At 37.2% G+C, this 22239-nt stretch overlaps 1 protein-coding gene across 2 annotated transcripts in view; it reads right to left on the bottom strand.

The window, feature by feature from the left end:
* Nucleotides 1-22239, bottom strand: part of LARS1 (leucyl-tRNA synthetase 1) — a 70272-nt gene that overhangs the window by 41512 nt on the left and 6521 nt on the right. The window contains exons 2-14 of one of the 2 annotated variants that reach the window (XM_059174952.1): nt 18425-18543; nt 15448-15535; nt 15011-15091; nt 12861-12998; nt 11893-12054; nt 11239-11351; nt 10160-10223; nt 7636-7703; nt 7311-7536; nt 4485-4572; nt 4330-4406; nt 1664-1717; nt 742-882 (exon numbers count right to left, since the gene is read on the bottom strand). In XM_059174952.1, coding sequence (XP_059030935.1) covers nt 742-882; nt 1664-1717; nt 4330-4406; nt 4485-4572; nt 7311-7536; nt 7636-7703; nt 10160-10223; nt 11239-11351; nt 11893-12054; nt 12861-12998; nt 15011-15091; nt 15448-15535; nt 18425-18543 — 1419 coding nt within the window. Of the gene's footprint in view, nt 1-741; nt 883-1663; nt 1718-4329; nt 4407-4484; nt 4573-7310; nt 7537-7635; nt 7704-10159; nt 10224-11238; nt 11352-11892; nt 12055-12860; nt 12999-15010; nt 15092-15447; nt 15536-18424; nt 18544-22239 lie in introns of those variants that run through there. The other variant, XM_059174953.1, reaches the window with a different exon arrangement.

Below are 22239 nucleotides of genomic sequence, written 5' to 3' on the forward strand. Positions count from 1 at the left end.
TGCTTAAGATTCACTCTTTCCCTCTCCCTCTGTTCCTCCGCTGACCCCGTTTCCATACACCCAAGCTCACTCTTTCTCAAATAAATAAATAAATAAATAAGCAAGCAGGCACAAAGCCTAGAGCCAAGCTGACCAGTGTGAGTACCAGTTCTGCCACTGGCTACCTATCTGGTTGATTTCAGGTAAATTACTTAATACCGGGGCGCCTGGGTGGCTCAGTGGGTTAAAGCCTCTGCCTTCAGCTCAGGTCATGATCCCAGGGTCCTGGGATCAAGCCCCAAGTTGGGCTCTCTGCGCAGCAGGGAACCTGCCTCCACCTTTCTCTCTCTGTCTGCCTCTCTGCCTACTTGTGATCTCTGTCTGTCAAATAAATAAATAAAATTTTTAAAAAAAAAGGAATCTGGAGGGACGCCTGGGTGGCTCAGTCATTAAATGTCTGCCTTTGGCTTAGGTCATGGTCCCAGGGTTATGGGATTGATCCCCCTGCTGGGCTCCCTGCTCAGAAGCGTGCTTCTCCTTCTCCCTCTTCCCCTCTGCATGCCTGTGCTCTTTTTCTCTCTCATTAAATAAATAAAATCTTTAAATAAATTAAATAATTAAAAAATAAATCTGGAAACGGAAGAACACAGTCTCATATAAATCTCTCTCAAATCAGTATATAGTTGAAACCATATTGAATTTTTCTATTTTTTTCTAAACACTGAAAAAATTACAGAGCAAAACTTAAAAATTATTACTTACACCATCATAAAACCCTTTCAGATATAACTTCTCCTTTGCTTCTGCAAGCTTTTCTCGGTCATTCTGGCTTTGAACTTTCAAAGCATCACAAATGGTTACAGCAGAAAGATTTCCAAAACCTGGAATTTCAATGATTGGCACCTGCAAAGAACAGCATGTCAGGAACTTATTCACACTGAATGAACACAAAAACAGCCCCATGGGGCATAATCCTTTTGCCTCTACGGTCTAATGAAGTCATTTCAGATTTTATATATCATTACAGAAGCACCATACATCAAGTAATCACAGTGACTAACACCCAGATGTGAATTTGTCCTCCTACTCTCCTCCACAGGAACTACCCAAATTCTCTGCACCAAGCCCCAAATTGTCCTTCCTGCACTACCAAACATACCTTCTCCAGCTCAAAACCCTACACGGGCATATAATTATCTAAATAATAAATTCTGAAACTAGGAAAATGATGTAAACAACTAAATTTAAGGATGGTCTTATTGCTGGTTTATGATGTCTTCCAGATTCTTCATGAAAGTTATTTGCTAGTGATTAAAATGTTTTTGTTCTCCAGGCATTAATATGAAAACATAGCCATTCATGACTAATATGGCAAAAATTTTGTCCTTAGAAGCTTGAAAATTGGCCAAACTAGCAAAATAAGTGATTATAAAATTGGTGATGCTAAGAAAGTCATTTATTCCAGAATTACAGGTGCTAGGTGCTAAGAAAATGCTTATGGTTGGTCTTTTTCTCACTCCTAACTGCCACAGCAGATATCAAATTAAAATAAGTAAACTCTTACGCAAATTCCCTCTCATTTTTATATTCACCAACTATACAATTTTGTTACAAGGAAAATGTTAGCTTTTTTTTCACTGATAAAGAGAGGTGTATAACTATTCTGAATCTTCTATGTACTTACCGGTTCAAATGGCAAGACCATGTCATCTCTAATTCCATACTTTGTTCGTAAGGCCTACAAAAATATTTTGCAAATTAACACAATGATCAGCACTTTACTGGCAGAATCACTGAGAGAACCAAAACCAAAACTTTTTTTAATTATTTGTTCTCCTCTCCATACAGAGAATTTTTTAAATTTTACCAAATATCTCAAGAACAGACCTATGACTTTCAAAAACTCAACCGTTTAAGTTAGAATGAATGGCTTAAATGAAAAAATAGTGAATCAAAAGCAAAAATTCACACACATACACACACACACATGAAAATGAGGTTCATACCCTAAGTTGCAATGAAAATGTGAATATCAGAAAACTTTTTTTGAAGTTTTATGAAACCCATCAAAACAGATTAAAGAAGAAAAATCACATGATCCTACCAAGAGATGCAAAAAAAGCTTTCGACAAAATCTAATACCCATTCATGATAAAAACTCCTAATAAACAGGAAAAAATGCAGACCTTCTGAACTTCATAAAGACTATCTACAAAAAATCTACAACTCCTATCATACTTAACGATGAGAAACTCAAAGCTTTTCCACTAAGATCAGGTATGAGGCAAAGATGTCCCCTCTCGCTGCTTCTTTTCAGTATCATTCCGAATGTCCTTGCCAAAAGAAATCAAGAGAAGAAACTCCTAGAACTAATAAACAATTACAGTAAGGTTGCAGGATACACAGTTAATTACACAAAAGTATACTAAGAATGTATTAAGAATGAACAAGTGGAATTCAAAATTAAAAACATAGTATCATAAATATTAGCACCCCCCAAAATTAAATACTTAGGTACAAAAGTAACAACACATACATAAGATCTATGTAAGAAAAACTATGAAACTCTGTGAACAGAATAAAAAAACTGACTAAATGGACAGACACGTCATGTTCATGGACTGGAAGATTCAGTTTTGTCAAGATGTCAATTCTTCCCAACTTACCTACAGATACAAAGCAATCTCAACCAAAATCCCATCAAGTTATTTTATGAGTATCAACAAACTCATTTCAAAATTTGCAAAAGGCCAAAAATTATCAAATCAATACTGAAGAACACAGTTGGCTTCTGGCTTCAAGACTTCCTATAAAGTTATAATAATTAATACAGTGTGGTACTAACAAAAGAAGAGAAAATTGTTCAGTGGAACCAACACAGAGAGGACAGAAACAGACCCCAAAAAATAAGCAACTGATCTTTGACAAAGGAGCAAAGGCAACACAATAATTCAAAGACAGTCTTTTCAACAAATGTTACTGAAGAACTGGACATTCACATGCAAAAAAAAAAAAAAAAAAAAAAAGAATCTAGACACAGACCTTACACTGTCATAAAAATTAACTCAAAATGGATCACAGACCTAGATGTAAAACCAAAACTCTAAAATTCCTATGAGATAATGTAGGTGAAAACTTAAATGACCACAGGTACGGTAGTGCCTTTTCAGATACATCAAAGACACAATCCATGAAAGAAATAAGCTGCACATTATTAAAATCGAAAACTGCTCTGCAAAAGACAGGTTCAGAAATTAAAAGACAAGCCAAATATCAGGAAAAAATATTTACAAAAGACACATTTGATAAAGGACTATTATCCAAAATATACAAAGAATTCTCAAAACTGAATAATAAGAAAACAAACAATCCAGGTCACCAGGGTGACTCAGCTAGTTAAGCACCTATCTGCCCTTGGCTCAGGTCATGATCTCAAGAGTTCTGGGAGGGAGCCCCACACCAGGCTCCCTGCTCAGTGGAGAATGTGGTTCTCCCTCACCCTCTGCCCCTCCCACCCCCACTCGTGCGTGCACACCCACGTGCATATTTGCTCTCTCTCAAAGGAATAAATAAAATCTTAAAAAAGATATCTGATTTTTGAATGAGCCAAAGACTGTGACACACCTCAACAAAAGAAGATACATAGCTGGCAAATAAGCATATGAAAAGACCACATCATGTCATCAGGAAAATGCAGATTAAAAGACATAGAGAAACCTCAGATGCACATGAGTAGTTGAAAGAAACCAATCTGAGAAGGCTACATACTGTATGATTCTAACTATATGACATTCCAGAATAGGTAAAACTGTGGAGACACTGAAAAGATCAGTGATTGCCAAAGGTCGCAGGGGAGAAAGATGAACAGAAAGAAAGAGCACATGGGGTTTTTAGGGCAATGAAAATACTCTCTGATATTATAATGATAAATCTGTGTTATTATACAGTTGTCCAAACCCAAAGAATATACACCACCAAGAGTGATCCCTAAGGTAAACTATGGACTTCAGTGTATTATGATGTGTCAATGCAGATTCATCATGGTAATGAATGTACCTCTCTGGTGGAAATTTTGACAATGGAGGAGCCTGTGCATGTGCAGGGGCAGGGAGTAAATGGGAAATCTCTACACCTTCCTCTCAATTTTACTGCAAACCTAAAAGTGCTCTAAAAGTCTTTTAAAACAAGATTCTATGAAATATTATACTTAAAGGAAAATACAAAAACATCAAGAAACAAGGCTGAGATAATAGCTCAAAGATACATGATAACTTTTTAGCCTAATTTCATAGTTCAGTGGTACTTAATTAGATGATTTAAGAAGAAATAACATAAAACTCAGATACTCACTTGCTTTTTCTTCAGATCTCTGAGGGCAGCGAAATCATCAGGGGAGTCAGAAGGAACACTTGTAACCACACCAGTGCCTTACATAAGAAAGTGTGGAATTAGTACAACCAGAATGCAATTTCCAAAGTACATCTAGAAAGAAAGAAACTCTTTACCTTTATCTTCCTTGATGGTGAGCATTGGAAGAACATAGATCACCTTATTAGATGCTAAAGGTGCAGAAAGTGATGCACCAAGAATTTCCTATGGAACAAAAAAATCAACATAAAGGTGAAAAAATGTATTTTATCCATTAAAATCTCAAACAGTATTAATATTTTTAAGCCCTGAGAAGCTAGTATTCAAAAATAAATGAAGTAGAACAAAACACATTTTTATACATATTAGACTATAAATCATTATAAATAATTATGATACCTAAATGTGGTGTGGTAAGGTTGTCAGGAAATTAGGACACTAATATATTGTTTGTGACAGTGTATTCCTTGCGGAAAACAATACAAGAACCATAGGAAGAGATACAAAATGTTCACATAACCTGGACCCAGCAATCCAATCCTAGGAATTTACCTCAGAGAAAAAAAATAACTTTTTCTCTTTGAGCCTGCCCAATGTTGTGTTAACTATAACAGCAAACCTATAGATAGCTAGAACTTTAAAAAAGAGAAAAATCATTTAACAAAATGAGATAGCAACAAAATAAAATACTGTATATCCATTTAAAACAATGATTACGAAGACCAATTTAACAAAAAGAATATAACCTGTTTCTCTTTAAAAAAAAAAAAAATCCAAAGATTCAACAATACTGAGCCCATACTCTCAGAATGGCAACAAAGAGCTTGCAGCTGCTTGTTGAGCCAAGGAATGCACTGTCTCAGTTTCACACAGTTCCCACCCATCTGCTGTATTCATAAAGCAGCTACTTAGAGTCACAAGGATGAAGGCTAAATATCATGACAGTCGTAAGGGCTGAAAACTATTTTTTTAATTATACCACACACTCCAGAATCTGCTCAAGTTTACATGCAAAGAAACTGTGTTAGGAACAGAAAAAAATCTGTGTTATCACACAATTCCAAAAAACGTCTCAGACAGAACTCAAACATCAGAACGAGATGCAGCAGCACTGCTTACACAGAAAAAGACAGGAACCTACTGCAATATCCATTATAGAGAGTGGCTAGATAAACTGTGAAAGAGCCAAACAATGGAATACCATGCAACTGTGAAACAGAAGATACAAGGAAGCTCTGTGCTGTTAAGGCAAATACCAAAACATAATTAAGTAAAAAAGAAAGCAAGACGAAGAACGATGTGATGAAGTATACTGCCTTTTGTATACGAAAAAGAAGGCGGGGTGCCCGAGTGTCTCAATTGGTTAAGCATCTGTCTTTTGATTTTGACTCAGATCATGATGTTAGGGTAGTGGAATTGAGCCGGGAGTCAGGCTCTGCACTCAGGCCCCCTGCTTGTGCCCATGCGCTCTTTCTCAATCTCAAGTGAATAAGTAAAATCTTTTAAAAAATAAATAAATCGGGGTGCCTGGGTGGCTCAGTCATTAAGCATCTGCCTTCGGCTGCGGTCGTGATCCCAGGGTCCTGGGACCAAGCCCCACATCGGGCTCCCTGCTCAGTGGGAAGCCTGCTTCTCCCTTTCCCACTTGCCCTGCTTGTCTTCCTTCTCTCACTGAGTCTCTCTCTGTCAAATAAAAAATAAAATCTTAATAAATAAATAAATAATAAGAGGAAGAAAGAATATATACATAAGCATTTGCTTGTAGCTAAGTGAAATATTTCTGGATTTTAGTGACTGCCTATGGAAGGGGAAACTGAGTGACCAGTGATGTACTCTCTATTTTGTCTTTTGAATTTTGAGTCCTGCTAATGTGTAACAATTCAGTCCAAAAGTAAGTTGGTTTACAAAATATGCAAGAAATAAAAGGTCTATTCAAAAAAGAGCTAAGGTAGTATTCTACTCATCTTTTTCTTTTAAAATGTTATGTATTGGGCTGCCTGGGTGGCTCAGTTGGTTAAGCATCTGACTCTCGGGTTTTGGTTCAGGTCATGATCTCAGGGTTATGAGATCGAGCCCCACATTGGGCTGTGCTCAGCCCAGAGTCTGCTTGGATTCTCTCTCCCTCCTTCTCCCTCTGCCTTTCCTGCTCATGATCTTTCTCTTTAATAAATAAATAAAATCTTTAAAAATAAATAAATAAATGTTATTTATTAAGACACCTAAGATCAGCATTTACCAAAGGGAATAAAATATACTCTGAAGTACTGATAAGTAAATAAACCGTAAAGATAAAAGCTACATAATCATCCAGATTTAGTTACTATCAACCAAGATTCTTCAGGAAAAAAATGGCTGCAATTCTACACCAGGAATGCAGGTAGTCGTCTTCTACTGCAGCCATTAAATCGCTTGGGGGAGGACAGTCTGTGTTTTTCAACCAGGTACTTACTGAACTGAAACATAAGACTTGAAAATGCTATAAAATTATGGTCATGCAATGAATACTCCACTGTATTAAGAAAGAACAAAACCACTCCTACACACAACATGTATGAATCTCAAAGACCTAATTCAAGCAAAAGAAGCCAGACACAAAAGAGTACAGATTATATAAGTCTGTCTATGCCATACTTGAATGAAAAGTTCGAGAACAGCAACTAATCTTTGATCTTAAATCAGAGCAGTGGTTACCTTTGCAGGAGAGGGGTGAGTACTGACTCAAGATGGCCAAGAGTGCACTTTCTAGACTACTAGAACTGTTCTATATCTTGATTTGGGTGGTGCTTGCATGAGTGTATGCACATATAAAAATGCACCAAAATACAAAATATAGAATTTACACACTGCATTGTACATGTACCTTAATTTAAAAGATTTTTTTCAATGTCCTTCCCTCAAGTGTTACAGTTGTAATTTTCCTCTTAGTTTAAGCACTAAATTAAAAAATCTCCTACCCAACTCACCTCTCCCATTAATTCCTTAACAACAGGCACCACCCCATTGTGTTTGGTAAAGCCCTGGTATGACATATTCCTGGCAGCTCTTTGGGTGCAGATGAATATATCACCATTCACCGTCTCAAACCCAATGTACTTCATGTCAGGTCGAACCCAACAGTTGGTCTGTCCAAACATGGTCTCAGGTCTGAGAGTAGCAGCGACCAAGAAAATATTTTTCCCTTTCAGGCCACTAAGGAGAAAAAAATATATATTTATGCAAAAAAATGTTGTAGATTCTATCACATTTATCTGTAATTTCAAAAAGAGCAATAACTGTTTGGTAACCTACCTTAATTTGGATGGGTATGGATCAAGCACTTTTAACTTGATTAAAGTATATTCCTGAGGTCCCACACCCTAAACAAATAAACAAAACAAAAATTTAAGAGGGAAAAAAAGACTTGGATTAAACCCACTAATCTACATGAGAGATCTGAGTCAATTTTTTTAGATGGATTCTCACATTGTTAGAATAATTCTTTCTTCCAATGCGGAAACTGCCAGTGGGGAGATAACTATATTCACACAGAAGTCTAATGTGGGGGTGCCTGGGTGATTCAGATCATTAAGCATCTGCCTTCGGCTCAGGTCATAACCTCCGGATCCTGGGATTAAGTCCCATCAGTAGGGCTCCCGGCTCAGTGGAAGTCTGCTTGTCCCTCTGCCTCTCCCCCCTGCTTGTGCTCTCTCTCTCTCAAATGAATAAATAAATCTTTAAAATATAATAAAAAATAAATAAAGGTCTAATGTGAAAGAAGTAACTTGAAAGAGGTGCCTGGGTGGCTCAATCAGTTAAGCAACTACCTTCAGCTCAGGTCACGATCCCTCTGCTTCTCCCTCTCACTCTACACTGCAATCCCCTCCAGCTCATCCTCTTTCTCTCAAATAAATAAAAATCTTTGGGGAAAAAAAGGGACTTGAAAGACCACCTTCCCACCCCACACCAGCTTAGAACCCGTAAAGGAAGCCCAGACACTACTAAGTAAAAACACAATTGGCTAAGAGCTCACTTAAGAATGGAAGACGGGAGAAAAATTTAGAGTAATCACCCAAAATGGTGTTTATCAAAAGAGGAGTCAGAATATGTAATCAAACAATCCCAAAGAGCAGGCAGGAATCAAAGAAATACCCTGGATCTGAGGTTCAGATGATGTGCATTCAAAACCTAACCGAGGCTATTACTAATGGCTTCACCCAAGGGAGTCACAATCTCTCTGAGCCTTCATTTCTTCGTCTGTAAAATAACTGTCCTGTGACTCACATGGGATTGTCCTGAGGAACACATAAGACAATGAACAAGAAAATGCTTTGAAAAACTATGACATACTATTGGAATTTAGGATACTGCTGTGGTGTTGACTACATTAAAACTTAACAGAGTCAGTAAACTGGGTCTTCCAAATTCAAAATTCTGATCAACTCTCACTTCTATTAGACAAGTTGCATCATAATTTAAAGCTGTCTTTGAAAAGTAGTCACTAGACTACAAACGCATTCAGAGATGGCAATAGAGGAAGATGCAGCATAGGGAATCCTAAGGTCAGATTCTGTCACTGTTACTGATTCACTATGCTAGAGCTTTAGGTAAATCACCCTGGCTTCACTCAAGTATTACAAGGAATAATGCTACTAATGTGTTTCACAGGAATGTAGAGTGACCTGATATGCATGGCTACAAGTACTTTGGAAAGAGGCAAGTAAGCACATGATCAGAACAAGTATAAATGGAATCTGTGTACATCAGTTAGCCACATATCTCATTACCTTGCCCCATGCTCTCTTAGAACAGCGTATTCTCCAAGCAGTGCTTCGCAAACATTAGTTTGCACGTGAATCTTACTGAGAGCATATTAGAGACAGATTTCTGGGCTCCACCCCAGACCTTCTGAAACAGCAGTTTGGGGGAAAGGCTCAAGAATGTGCTTCTGGGCACGCCTAGGTGGCTCAGTTGGTTAAGCAGCTGCCTTCAGCTCAGGTCATGATCCCAGCGTCCTGGGATCGAGTCCCACATCGGGCTCCTTGCTCCGCAGGGAGCCTGCTTCTCCCTCTGACTCTTCCTGCCACTCTGTCTGCCTGTGCTCACTCTCGCTCTGACAAATGAATAAATAAAATCTTAAAAAAAAAAAAAAAAAAAAGAATGTGCTTCTGTATCACAAGCATATGCAGCTAGTCATTAGCACCGCTCTTGGAGTAACAAGGTGGTAGACAAGATGCAGACACCTACAGTGTCATTGTGCCTCCCTCTTCACAGTCACCAGAATACACCTCAGCAATGGAATATTTTAAAATTATTTTTGGGTTTCTGGGGCGCCTGGATGGCTCAGTGGGTTAAGCCTCTACCTTCGGCTCAGGTCATGATCTCAGGGGCCTAGGATCAAGCCCTGTGTCGGGCTCTCTGCACACCGGGGAGCCTGCTTCCCCCTCCCTCTCTGCCTGCCTCTCTGACTACTTGCGAACTCTCTCTGTCTGCCAAATAAATAAATAAATAAAATCTTTTTTTAAAAAAATTTATTTTTAGGTTTCTGATCTACTCTGTTAACTCTATGACTATATTATGAATTATTATAATAGCTACTCTATGTCACAAATAATTACCTCTCCAGGGGCGCCTGGGTGGCTCAGTGGGTTAAGCCTCTGCCTTCAGCTCAGGTTATGGTCTCGGGGTCCTGGGATCGAGCCCCGCATGGGGCTCTCTGCTCGGCAGGGAGCCTGCTTCCATTCCTCTCTCTCTGCCTGCCTCTCTGCCTACTTGTGATCTCTGTCTGTCAAATAAATAAATAAAATCTTTAAAAAAAAAAAAAAAAAAAAATTACCTCTCCAGTTTGTCTGTCATGATCCATGCAAGGCTGTCCGTCTTTTGGAGAGTAAATGGTATACCTAAAAAATAAACAGTAAGTGACAAATATTATTATAATATACAAGTTTTACCCTAACATATTTGCCTTTGTTGCTAATATCTTTCAGTACTTCTTCTAACTAAAACTTCTAACTGAACAAATGTCTATATCAATTATTTATGCTTTTATGAGTAGTTGCCAGCCTAGTTATTTAATGAAACTTTTCTGCCTTCAACAAAGGTACCCCTGAAAAATATGCACTAAACTTGGCTTTGTGGTATGAAACATATATTTCATTATATGAAATATAATCTCAATTATGAAATACAAGTAGCTTTTAATTAATCCACATAATCAAGAAAGAATCTTTTTTTTTTTAAGATTTATTTATTTATTTGTCAGAGAGAGAGAGCAAGCGAGCACAGGCAGACAGAGTGGCAGGCAGAGACAGAGAGAAGTAGGCTCCCCGCCGAGCAAGAAGCCTGATGTGGAACTCGATCCCAGGACTCTGGGATCATGACCTGAGCTGAAGGCAGCTGCTTAACCAACTGAGCCACCCAGATATTCCCAGAATCAAGGAAGAATCTTAAGACAATTTATAGAAAAAAAGGATAAACTAACACATAAATAAAATTATTTTTGAACGTGGCTGGAAATACTGAACAGCATCTTTAGGGAGATCGTAAAAGCCAACACTCTGAGAGGAAGATAAACCATAGGAGACTCTTAATCACAGGAAAAAAACAGGGTTGTTGGAGGGGTATAAGGATGGGGTAACTAGGTAATGAACATTAAGGAGGGCATGTGATATAATGAACACTGGGTATTATATTTTTTAAAAAGCCAAAACTTCCATTCTCCCTGTTTTTATTTGTCATAACAGTAAGCAGCTCAAAGGCATTAAAATACTGTTAAGACAAAAAGGGAAACAACTGAGACATGAGAACAAAAAGGAAAAATGTATAACAGGAAAAAGAAGGCTATCTATCAAGCAGTGAAATACAATGCAAGAATTAGAATTCTTGCTTTATTATATCAAAAGATAACTAACTTACCGCTTCCCAAATTTTATTTTGCTTCTTTCTCTTAATGTTAAAAACTGCCACCTGACAAATGAATCGTAGAAAGGATTAACATCAGTGGTGATGAAGGAACGACGCCAATCTACCTAGAGAAAAGATAAAAGGTAATTTTTGAGAAATTTATAGAGTTTCTATGAATAAGAATTCCCATGTACCAATTATTTACTCTTTCGCTCTTTATGTTCCAACCTATAATTATATCAAACATTAAAAAGAAAACAACTTTCAGGTTCTATTAAATATATAATTATATTAACTTGTGTTTAATTTGTCAATTTTGAAACACACATAGTCATATAATAAGCATATAGGGATTACAACAAATTAAGGAAGAACACTTAAATAATACCTTTATGTATTCCTAAATATATAAGCTAAACTTTGGCTTCTTCATATTCTTTGAATGGAATTCCCTTCTACTAATTGCTATTAACAAATATTCCAATACAACAAATATTAAAGTACTTCACTGCTTACATCAAGGTCCATAGCAATAATGGTACCAACTCATTAGAGCAATACAGGTGGAATATATTATTCTAAATTAAGAGGTGGTCCAAGTCTCATATAATCATCAACACAATGTATTCTTCACATTTTCTTAAACTATGGGGGTGATGGACATACCTTCAAACCCATTCTCTTCAGATCCTGAATAGCCAGTGGTGGGAAATAATCAAGCCAATGTTCTGCTTCAGAAAATTTGACTATCTCTTCATCAGACAAACCAAGGGATTTCATAATGCCCCACTGATATTTAGAAGATCCAGCTTTAGCAGCAGCTTTACTCTGAAAATAACCAGTAAATGCAAACCCCATCAAGATCAACCAACAATTGGTTAGCAAATTCTAGGACTGCAATAATTTTAAGTGAATAATTTAATTTGGCAATTTTTTACATTCCAAAACATGCTGTTGGTATGTCAGAATACTAATGAATTTAGATGTACAGTTTTTACAAATTTTACAGTCCAAACTAAAACTCTGATATGAGAAATAATTAAATCACTCTAACCATAAAGAATTATCATCAAAGATAAGATCTCAGCACCAATCTCAATTTCCTTTTTCTAATACCACATGTATCATTTTTTAGTTACAAATAAGCTACTAACAAAGAGTTTTGTCTTTTTCTAACATTTACCAGTATCAAAAAGGCAACCAAAGATGGAAGAGATTAAGGAGACATACAAAGGAGACATGACAAGTAAATGCAATATGGAAGCTTGGATTGGACCTGCAAACAGAATAAGGATGTCAATGAAAATCTGTTGTAAGTCAAATAAAGTTTGTAGTTTAGTGAATAGTATTGTTCAAATGTTAATATCTCAGTTCTGAGGACTATACATGGTTAAATAAGGGGAACTGGGTGAAGATTATGAGGGAACTCTGCTCTACCTTGCAATCCTTCTCTAAATCTAAATTACTTCAAAATAAAGTAAAAAGGGGGAAAAGGCCATCAAAAATTTTTGGCTTTGCTACTTTTTTAAAATCACGGAGTACTTTTTATGTGTCAGGTACTGGGAATACAAATATAAATTAAACAAATATAAGTTTGAAATTTCAACCAAAATAAATACTATTAACCACCAAACCTTTTTTCCTTTAGCTTTATCCTTAATTATTACATCTTCTATTTTAACATTGATTTCTTCCTCCTCTTCTTCTTCATCTGGAAAATCAGGGGGGCAACCATAAAGCTCTATTTCTCTTTTCAGCTTATCAGCACATGCCTATAACAAACACAACATTAGAGTGAAGTTCAACATTCAAGGTCGAAACAATTTTTTGGTACTTCTTTGGCTAACTACAATTGACTGAGATTTTCTTTTTTTTTTTTTTTTTTTTAAAGATTTTATTTATTTATCAGAGAGAGAGAGGGGGAGAGAGTGAGCACAGGCAGACAGAATGGCAGGCAGAGGCAGAGGGAGAAGCAGGCTCCCTGCTGAGCAAGGAGCCCGATGTGGGACTCGATCCCAGGACGCTGGGATCATGACCTGAGCCGAAGGCAGCTGCTTAACCAACTGAGCCACCCAGGCGTCCCTGACTGAGATTTTCTACAACACATCTATACACATGTGACTCATTACAGAAAACTCAAATGATATAATTTATGTGTGTCAAAATTCACTAATTTATAAATTAGTATTTTTACTTCATTTATTCAGCAAGTATTTATTCAGCGTTCAAAGTACTCAATGTAGTATACCGTATGTTAGGCATCAGAGGCACCAAGATATATAAGATACAGTGTTATCATTTTGAATAACATGAATAATAGTATTTCTCAATTTAAAGATGACTGTCTTATATCTTCTATCATTATCTCAAGCCTCCAAGGTAGACAGGAGGCATTAAGTTAGAAAACATGCGGAACGCCTGGGCAGCTCAGTCGGTTACGTCTCTGCCTTCATCAGTTCAGGTCATGATTCCAGGGTCCTGAGATCGAGTCCTGCCTGGGGCTCCCTGCTCAGCAGGGAGCTGACTTCTCCCTCTCCCTCTGCCCTTCCCCCTGCTCATGCTCCCTCTCTCTCTCTCTCTGACAAATAAACAAAATCTTATAAAAAATTAAAAAATAAGTAAGTTAGATAATGCACACTGAGAGATGAAGGGGTTTATCCGAGGTTATACAAACTGCCAAAATAATGCCTTTCAATATGGTACTGCAGAAGATTTATACCTCACCAATATAGTATTCTTGTCAGAATATTTCATTCAAATCTCATCATGAAGAAACAATCAGAAAACTCAGATGATGGGGCATTCTACAAAATAACTGGCCTAAACCCTCAAACAATATCAATGTCATGACAAACTAAAAGAAACCAAGAAGAACTGATAACAAAATCCAACGTGTGATCCACAGCACACAAAGTAAAAAACTGCCAGAAAGAACATTCTGGAACAATTAAAAACATCTGACTAGAGATTAGATGAAGATAGTAATATTATATGAATGTTAAATTTCTTGGATGGGACAATGAGACAAAGATACGTACTCAAGTACTTGGAGGTGGCACAACATGATGGGTGCAACCTACTTTCAGCGAGTTTATAGACAGAGAAAAAAGCGTGCACATATAATGTATGTGAACTAAAGCAGTTATGGCAAACGGTAAGAGTTGGTAATGACGTGTGAAAAGTATATGGTGTTCATTCTCCAAACATTTGCATCTTTTCTGCAGGTGTGACATTTTTCAAAATAAAAGGATGGAGAAGCAAAAGAAATGGCAGTTACATTTCCCAACCCTCTTGCATTTCGGAAATCCTTTCAACTCTAATTGTCTGGCCCCATCTTTATTTAGAATTATTTCTAATACACATTCATGACAAATGAAGACTTTTGTAAACATGATGAAAATATGATATGACAAAAACCAAAAGCTGAGACATATTTTAAAAAACTATGACTTGATGCTGATATGCTATATATCACAAGTGCATAAAATATCATGCTATTTTACTTGTTAATAGTTACAATCTAACTTGAAATATTAATACGTAAAGTCACCAACAGAGATATCAAAATTACTTAGCAATCACTTAGACCTTAATGTGTGTCTTCTATGCACTTCTTCAAGCATCTTCTAAAAATTAATTTTCACAATAGTAAATTCAACTCATTTCAAAAAACACTGCAATAAAATACACAAGTATTTGAAAATCCTATTTCAAGCTCTTAAATTGGACATTACATTTGCTTTAAGCTAAAAAGAGTAGAAACCAATCCCAAAAGCAATCTTACCTTAATAGGCATTCCAGTACAGTGTAAACCAAAGGGGAACAGACAAGTTTTTCCTTTCAGTCTCTGGTATCCTACTGCAAACTGCAGAAAGCAAACTAAATTTAAATTACAAATTCAAATGCTAGACAAATACATAATGTTGACATTTCACAAAGATTATCAGCCTAGTTTTCCTCTTCCTCTCCTTCTTTAGAAGGAAGTCATTCCAAAATTCCATTCCTTTTTTTGTCTTCTCACCATCCTAGGAATTACTTATCACACACCACATATGCAAATTAAAGAATATTTAATAGAAGTAAAATATTAAAATTATGTTTAAAATTAAGGAATTCTAAGTTCTCTTAACAGGAAATAAATTCTACATACGCCATTTTCTTCAAAATAGTATTTATCAAAGACCTTCCACCCCATTATATTAAACACAGATGAAACTTTACCTCACATTTGGATAAAGAAAATGTGTGTCCCAAATGAAGGCGCCCATTCATATACGGATATGGGAAGGTTACAAAGTACTTGCCCTTGCTGCGAAACAATCATGTAAAAAACAAAGTACAGAGAAAAAAATGTTAAGTTCCTTTTACAGTGAAGAGGGGGGTGAAGGGAATGCAAACTACAAACAACTTGTTTAAATTTTATTATTTAAGAGGCACGTGGGGGACGCCTGGGTGGCTCAGTTGGTTGGACGACTGCCTTCGGCTCAGGTCATGATCCTGGAGTCCTGGGATCGAGTCCCGCATCAGGCTCCCAGCTCCATGGGGAGTCTGCTTCTCTCTCTGACCTTCTCCTCGCTCATGCTCTCTCTCACTGTCTCTCTCTCAAATAAATAAATAAAATATTTATAAAAAAAAAAAAAAAAAAAAAAAAAAAAGAGGCACGTGGTGGTTATGCATCTGCCCTGGAATCTGATCATGATCCTGGGATCCTGGGATGGATCGAGCCCCTCATGGGGCCCCCTGCTCAGCGAGGAGTCTGGTCCTCCCTCTCCTTCTGCCCCTCTCCCCTGATCTTGCTCTTTTTCTCTCTCTCTCAAATAAATAAATACAATCTTCAAAGATAAAGAATAATTAAAAATTAAATTAAATTAAATATGTAAGTCTGGAAATTAAAGGCCCTCTTAAATTGAAACTCACTTTTGATTTAGAAAGAGTAATATATTTACAGGTAGATATTAAAGAAATAAATATCCTTGCAGCAAATAATGGAGGTATAAATTAAGCCAAAATGCTGAGTAAAGATAATTTACTGAAGATAATCTTAAAACTCTTAGGAAACTGGATTAATTTAATGTTTTAGGACTGGACAAGATTTGCCTTCATTAGACATATATATAAAGCAAGTCAAAGTCCGTCAGGTAAAATAAAATACCCTCTTGGGGCGCCTGGGTGGCTCAGTGGGTTAAAGCCTCTGCTTTCAGCTCAGATCATGATCCCAAGGTCCTGGGATCAAGCCCCACATCAGGTTATCTGCTCAGCGGGGAGCCTGCTTCCCCCCAGCCCCCGCTTCTCTCTGCCTGCCTCTCTGCCTACTTGTGATCTCTGTGTGTCAAATAAATAAATAAAATCTTTTAAAAATAAAAAAATATTTTAAAATAGTAAAATACCCTCAGTATTACAAGATACATATGTATCTTACCTAAAATCGTCCAAAATTCTAAAACCAACAAAAACTTCAAACAATAGCTTAAATAATATCAGAGACTTTACATTACAACAACACTCTTAATTTCCTTAAAAAAAAAGAAAAAGGAAAAAGAAAAGAAAAAGAAAAAATTCACTAGAGCGTGTTGGGTAGCAAGGAGGATACACCTTACAATTAGAAAGTTCTGGAAAGTAGTCCAGATCCCATCAATGCATAGCTATGCAACCTTGAATTGGTTACTTAGCCTCCCTGTACCTCAGTCTCCTCATCTACAACATAAGGATAAAGTATTGCTAATCTTAATGGATTAAAAATATTAAATGATAATATGTTAAAAATGGCATATTTCCTAATTTCTTTGCATACTAAACAATAACTTTTCAAGATTAGCTACTTCTATAATTGTTGTCAATGTATTTTCTCATTGTAAGAAGACATTCTTCTACATTTCAACATACCTGAAATTGAGATACATCTTATAAAAGATGCATATATTTATTACAGTACTGTTTTGCAGCAGTTATTTTTGTTTTTCCCAATATCATAATCATTATCTGTGGACTGTCTTAAAACTGATGCTTAACATCAAGGCAATACAGTATTTTTGAACTAAGACCTTCAAATACAGAAACCCTTCAAAATTTATACTTTGTGTTTCTGGAGATAATCATCACTAGAATATGAATCTCTAATAGAATGACTATCAGAATCAGTCATCAAAGACAAAACTTGAAAACACTCTCCTTTGTCTAAACACAAAAAATGTAAGTTAAGAAAAAAAAAACTTTATGTAGAAAAAGTCCTTTAAGAATTCTGTGGGAGGGGCACCTGGGTGGCTCAGTGGGTTAAGCCTCTGCCTTCAGCTCAGGTCATGATCTCAGGGTCTTGGGATCGAGCCCCGCATCAGGCTCTCTGCTCAGCGGGGAGCCTGCTTCCCCCTCTCTCTCTCTGCCTGCCTCTGCCTACTTGTAATCTCTATCAAGTAAATAAATAAATCTTAAAAAAAAAAAAAAAGAGAGAATTCTAGGGAAGGGGCACCTGCCTGGCTCAACTGATAGAGCATGTGGACACTTGATCTCCGGGTTGTGAGTTCAAGTACCACAATGGGCATAGAGCTCACTTTATTCTTTTTTTCCTATATATTTCATTCATTCATTCATTCATTCATTTGAGAGAGAGGCTTGTGCTTCTGCACAAGCACAGAAGGAGGGGCAGGAAAAGAGGGAAAGAGAGGATCTCAAGCAGACTCTGAGGGAGACCAATGTGGAGCTCAATTTCACAACCCTGAGATCATGACCTGATCTGAAATCAAGAGTTGGACACTTAACCAAGTGCACCAACCACGTGCCCCATGCTCACTTTCAAAATAAAAAAATTAAAAATGAATTTAAAAAAAGAATTCTAGGGGCACCTGGATGGCTCAGGGGGTTGAGGCCTCTGCCTTCCACTCAGGTCATGATTCCAGGGTTCTGGGATCAAGCCCCACATCGGGCTCTCTGCTCAGTGGGGAGCCTGTTTCCTCCTCTCTCTCTTTCTGCCTGCTTGTGATCTCTGTCTGTCAAATAAATAAATAAAATCTTTAAAAAAAATAAAAAATAAAACAAGAATTCCAAAGGAAAGTGGATCCTCATTTCAAATGCATACGTAGAAGTTACCTCCTTCAGCCTATTTCAGACATTATAAATACAATCTGCCTTATCCTTTCCACGAAGTGGTTTCTGCAGCCAATGGTTTTGGATACACAGGTGCAGAACTTCACAAAGTATTACTTACCTAGTCTGGTTCTCTACATTAGATGCATTGACCTCAAACACTTTCTCAGTATCCCATTTCTGTTGGATTTCTTTCTCAATCTTCTTCAAAAAGTCTACTTTGGCTGTTCCTTTTCTTTCCTGTTGGACACAAAAGAGAAAGTATTATTCACTCTATACTTTGACAGTCTTGCTTTAAAAAAAAGTGGGTTCACACAGAACTGAGCTGTTTACTGAGAGGCAATTTTTCCATGGTTATCTTGAATTTTAAACATGATTAAAAATTAGGGTTATCCTTTGTTGAGTGCTGATTCACAGACCTGTATCCCTGGGGATAAAAATACATGTTTATAAAAAATAAAAATAAATAAAATAAAATAAAAAAATTAGGGTTATCACTATCTATCCACTTTAAACCACAAAGGGATAGTTAATGAATTACTGATATATATAAAAAGCTCTGAAACACTTTTTAAAAATCAGATTACTAAAACAGAGTAAAAAAATCAGATGCTAAAACAGAGTCGGTTGTCAAACAAATACTGCTCCTATTTAGTTAAAATATATAAATACTTAGAGAAGTACAGGATGGAGCAGTACACACTGGCAAGCTGCAATTATGCCCACCAAAGAAGGATGCTGAGACCCAGTGGGAAGATGCTAAGGGAGGATTAGTCATCTACATGTTTCCCCCACCCCCCTCAAGGAAACTGATGAAGAACTTCTCTCCAAATGGTTAATAGACTATTAATGTGAAGTTAAAATGAAACAGAGAATAGCAAGCATGTCTCTACTAATATCAAATCCACACAGCAACACCGGTATCATCATCCCAGTTTCAACGGAAACTGAAAGCAAAGCACATGCATGATCACCCTATTTCTGAAAAAAAGGAAGGTTAGAGCTTCTTTCTCAGTTTTGATTCTGGGGGCAAATAATTAGCTGTTAAAACCAAGTACGTCAAAGCTGGAGTGGAATGAACATTCACAGAACAGGCAAGTGTGAAAGCCGAATACCAATGGACCATCCACAAATCTAATTCTGTTTTGAAACTTACATTAAGTTTCTAAAATGTTATTTTCTGGCATAAAGTTACTTTGAGTGAAATCAGGTTTTCTTCCCCTTCTTATATGCTAACATCTCCAGAGTCTGCAGCATTTTCAAATGAGAAAATATCTGGATTCTACTCGTACTTTTATTTAGAGGTTTTATTTATCTCTTTAATAGAGGCAGCAAGGGAGGGAACACAAGCAGGGGCAGTAGGAGAGGGAGAAGCAGGCTTCCCACAGAACAGAGAGCCCAATGCGGGGCTCAATCCCAGGACCCTGGGATCATGACCTGACCCAAAGGCAGCCGCTTAATGACTGAGCCACCCAGGCACCCCTACTCATATTTTTTTTTTAAGTTTTTTTGTTTTGTTTTGTTTTGTTTTGTTTTCTCTTTAAAAAAATCTCTACACCCAACATGGAGTTCAAACTTACAACTCTGAGATAAGAGTCACATGCTCCACTCACAGGGCCAGCCAGGAGCCCCTGGACTCTACTCATACTTTTACAACCTACTCAACAGGTGACCTTGCCAAGTCCCTTAACACCTACAACTCAGTCTCCTTTAATCGTGCCTCCCTCTCTCCTTTCAAACAATTTAAAAAATGCTTCCCAATGGGGTGCCTGGCTGGCTCAATCAGTAGAGCATGCAACTCTTGATCTTAGAGTTGTGAGTTCAAGCCCCACACTGGACAGAGAGCTTACTTAAATATATATTTATACATATATTTTAATTACTTTAAAAAAAAGTGGGGCATCTGGCTGGCTCAGTCAGTAGAGCATGTGACTCTCAATCTAGGGGTCATGCCTTCAAGCCCCACACTGGATGTAGCATTGACTTAAAAAACAAAATGCTTTCTAGTCATATCGCAGATATGGTGGATTCCTGGTTGTTTTCTAAATGGTTACACAATTTGAGCACTTTGCAAAAAGGAATTCTGTGCAGTCAAAAAAACCCCAACCTTAACACTATTTCTCCAGTAACAATCTTAAATATACTTTGTCTATTATGTAATAAAAATAACTAACAGTACTAAAATTAAAATTTAGTAGAAATCTACTATGAAGTTGTCAGCTGTTTTACTATTTTCAGTTACCTACATTTTTTAAAAAACTGTAGAATTTTTCTTAAAGATTTTATTTATTTATTTGACAGAGAGAAAGAGTGCATACCCAAATGAGGAGGAGAAGAGGGAGAGGAGGAAGCAGGCTCCCTGCTGAGCAGGGAGCCCCATAGAGGGGCTCTATCCCAGGATCCCAGAATCATGAACTGAGCCAAAGGCAGACACTTAACCAACTGAGCCACCCAAGTGCCCTAGGTCCCTACATTTTAAACCAAAGAATGATTTACTATTTTTTAAGCATGTTTAATATAGAGGACAAGGACAAGCAACAAAAAGATGAAAAGTCAGTTTATAAGGAGGTGAAGGACGCGGCTACAAAGGTAGAGAGGAAATGAGAAAGAATTCCCTACTTGCAAAGTCGTGGGGGTACCTGGCTGGCTCAGTCAGTGGCGCACGCAACTCTTGATCTTGGGAGTTGTGAGTTCAAGCCCTCCATTGGGTGTAGAGTTTAATTTAAAAAAAAAAAAAAAAAAATCTTTAAAAAAAAAAAACATCAGGGACATAATAACAAGTTTCTCCAGTAACCAAAGGAAAATGAAAGTGACAAGGAAATTTTTTGTTTCTATAATTCCTGACCAGATCATAATTGCTGTAAGTGGAAATGTTATCAAAACACAAATCTGATCAAGTCAATTCCCTTTCAGAGATTCTCTGCAGCTGTCAGGATAAAGTCTATTCTGTAAAATCTGGCACTCCAGGCCCTTCTTGCCTAATCTCTGCCAGATTGCACCCTCCTCCCCTTTCTCTTATTCCCCCACTGCAGGCCCATCAAGGCATCTGCATTTTCCCAAAAGTGCCAAGCTCCTTCCTTCACCTGAGCCTCTCTGTTCATAGTATTTTCTCTGCCCTCATGCCTCATCAATCATTTTATGATGCTCTCATCCTTCAGGTCCCAGTTAATCACCTGCACTGGTCACCAAGAGGTCATGATATGCCCTTCTTAATATGTTCCTACCTACCAATATTTCCCTATGCTGGCACTAATCACACAGTGGTGCTGGTATCTGTCTGTCTTCGTCACAGGACATCTAAAGCTTGGTCATGCTGGGGACTAGTAACTTGTATCTCATTAAACCCTCAAGGTTTAGCTTACAACAGGTTCTCAACAAATATCTGTTGAATATTTAAATTTTAAAAGAGAAGTGAATAATAATACACTGCCCGCTTTTGCACATTATGGCCATAAAAAAAATAACATACTAGGAACTAGGTACACATGTGAATCAAGGTACTAAGCAATTTGGACTCTTTCCCAAGAATTTCCACAGAAGTAAGTGTGGATGCATATGGTTATTTCCTTTTCCAGGAAAGAGTAAGGGCCTTCATCTATTCACTCCTTTAAATTTTTGTGGCTAGCCACCTTCATTCAGACCCTCAGCTCCTTTGCTCCTTCTTACTACAAAACCCTCCTCCTAATAAGTAACCTGTAAGTTACAAGTCTCTCTACTTCTATACATGCAAACCTGTTTTAAATAATAATATACAAAGACTACCATTTGAAAAGAAGCTATGGCAGAGACAGCAGATCACCTACCCAATACCTGTTCCTTCTCTTTCTTCCTCACTAACAAATGCCCAGTCTTATTTAAGGTAGTGTATTAGAGGTGGCTAAATGTACTCTTCTGTTTCCATATTAATTACTGGGTAGATTGGACCTATGTTCCAAC

The sequence above is a fragment of the Mustela lutreola genome, chromosome 5, assembly GCF_030435805.1.
Source record: "Mustela lutreola isolate mMusLut2 chromosome 5, mMusLut2.pri, whole genome shotgun sequence".
Taxonomy (NCBI): domain Eukaryota; kingdom Metazoa; phylum Chordata; class Mammalia; order Carnivora; family Mustelidae; genus Mustela; species Mustela lutreola.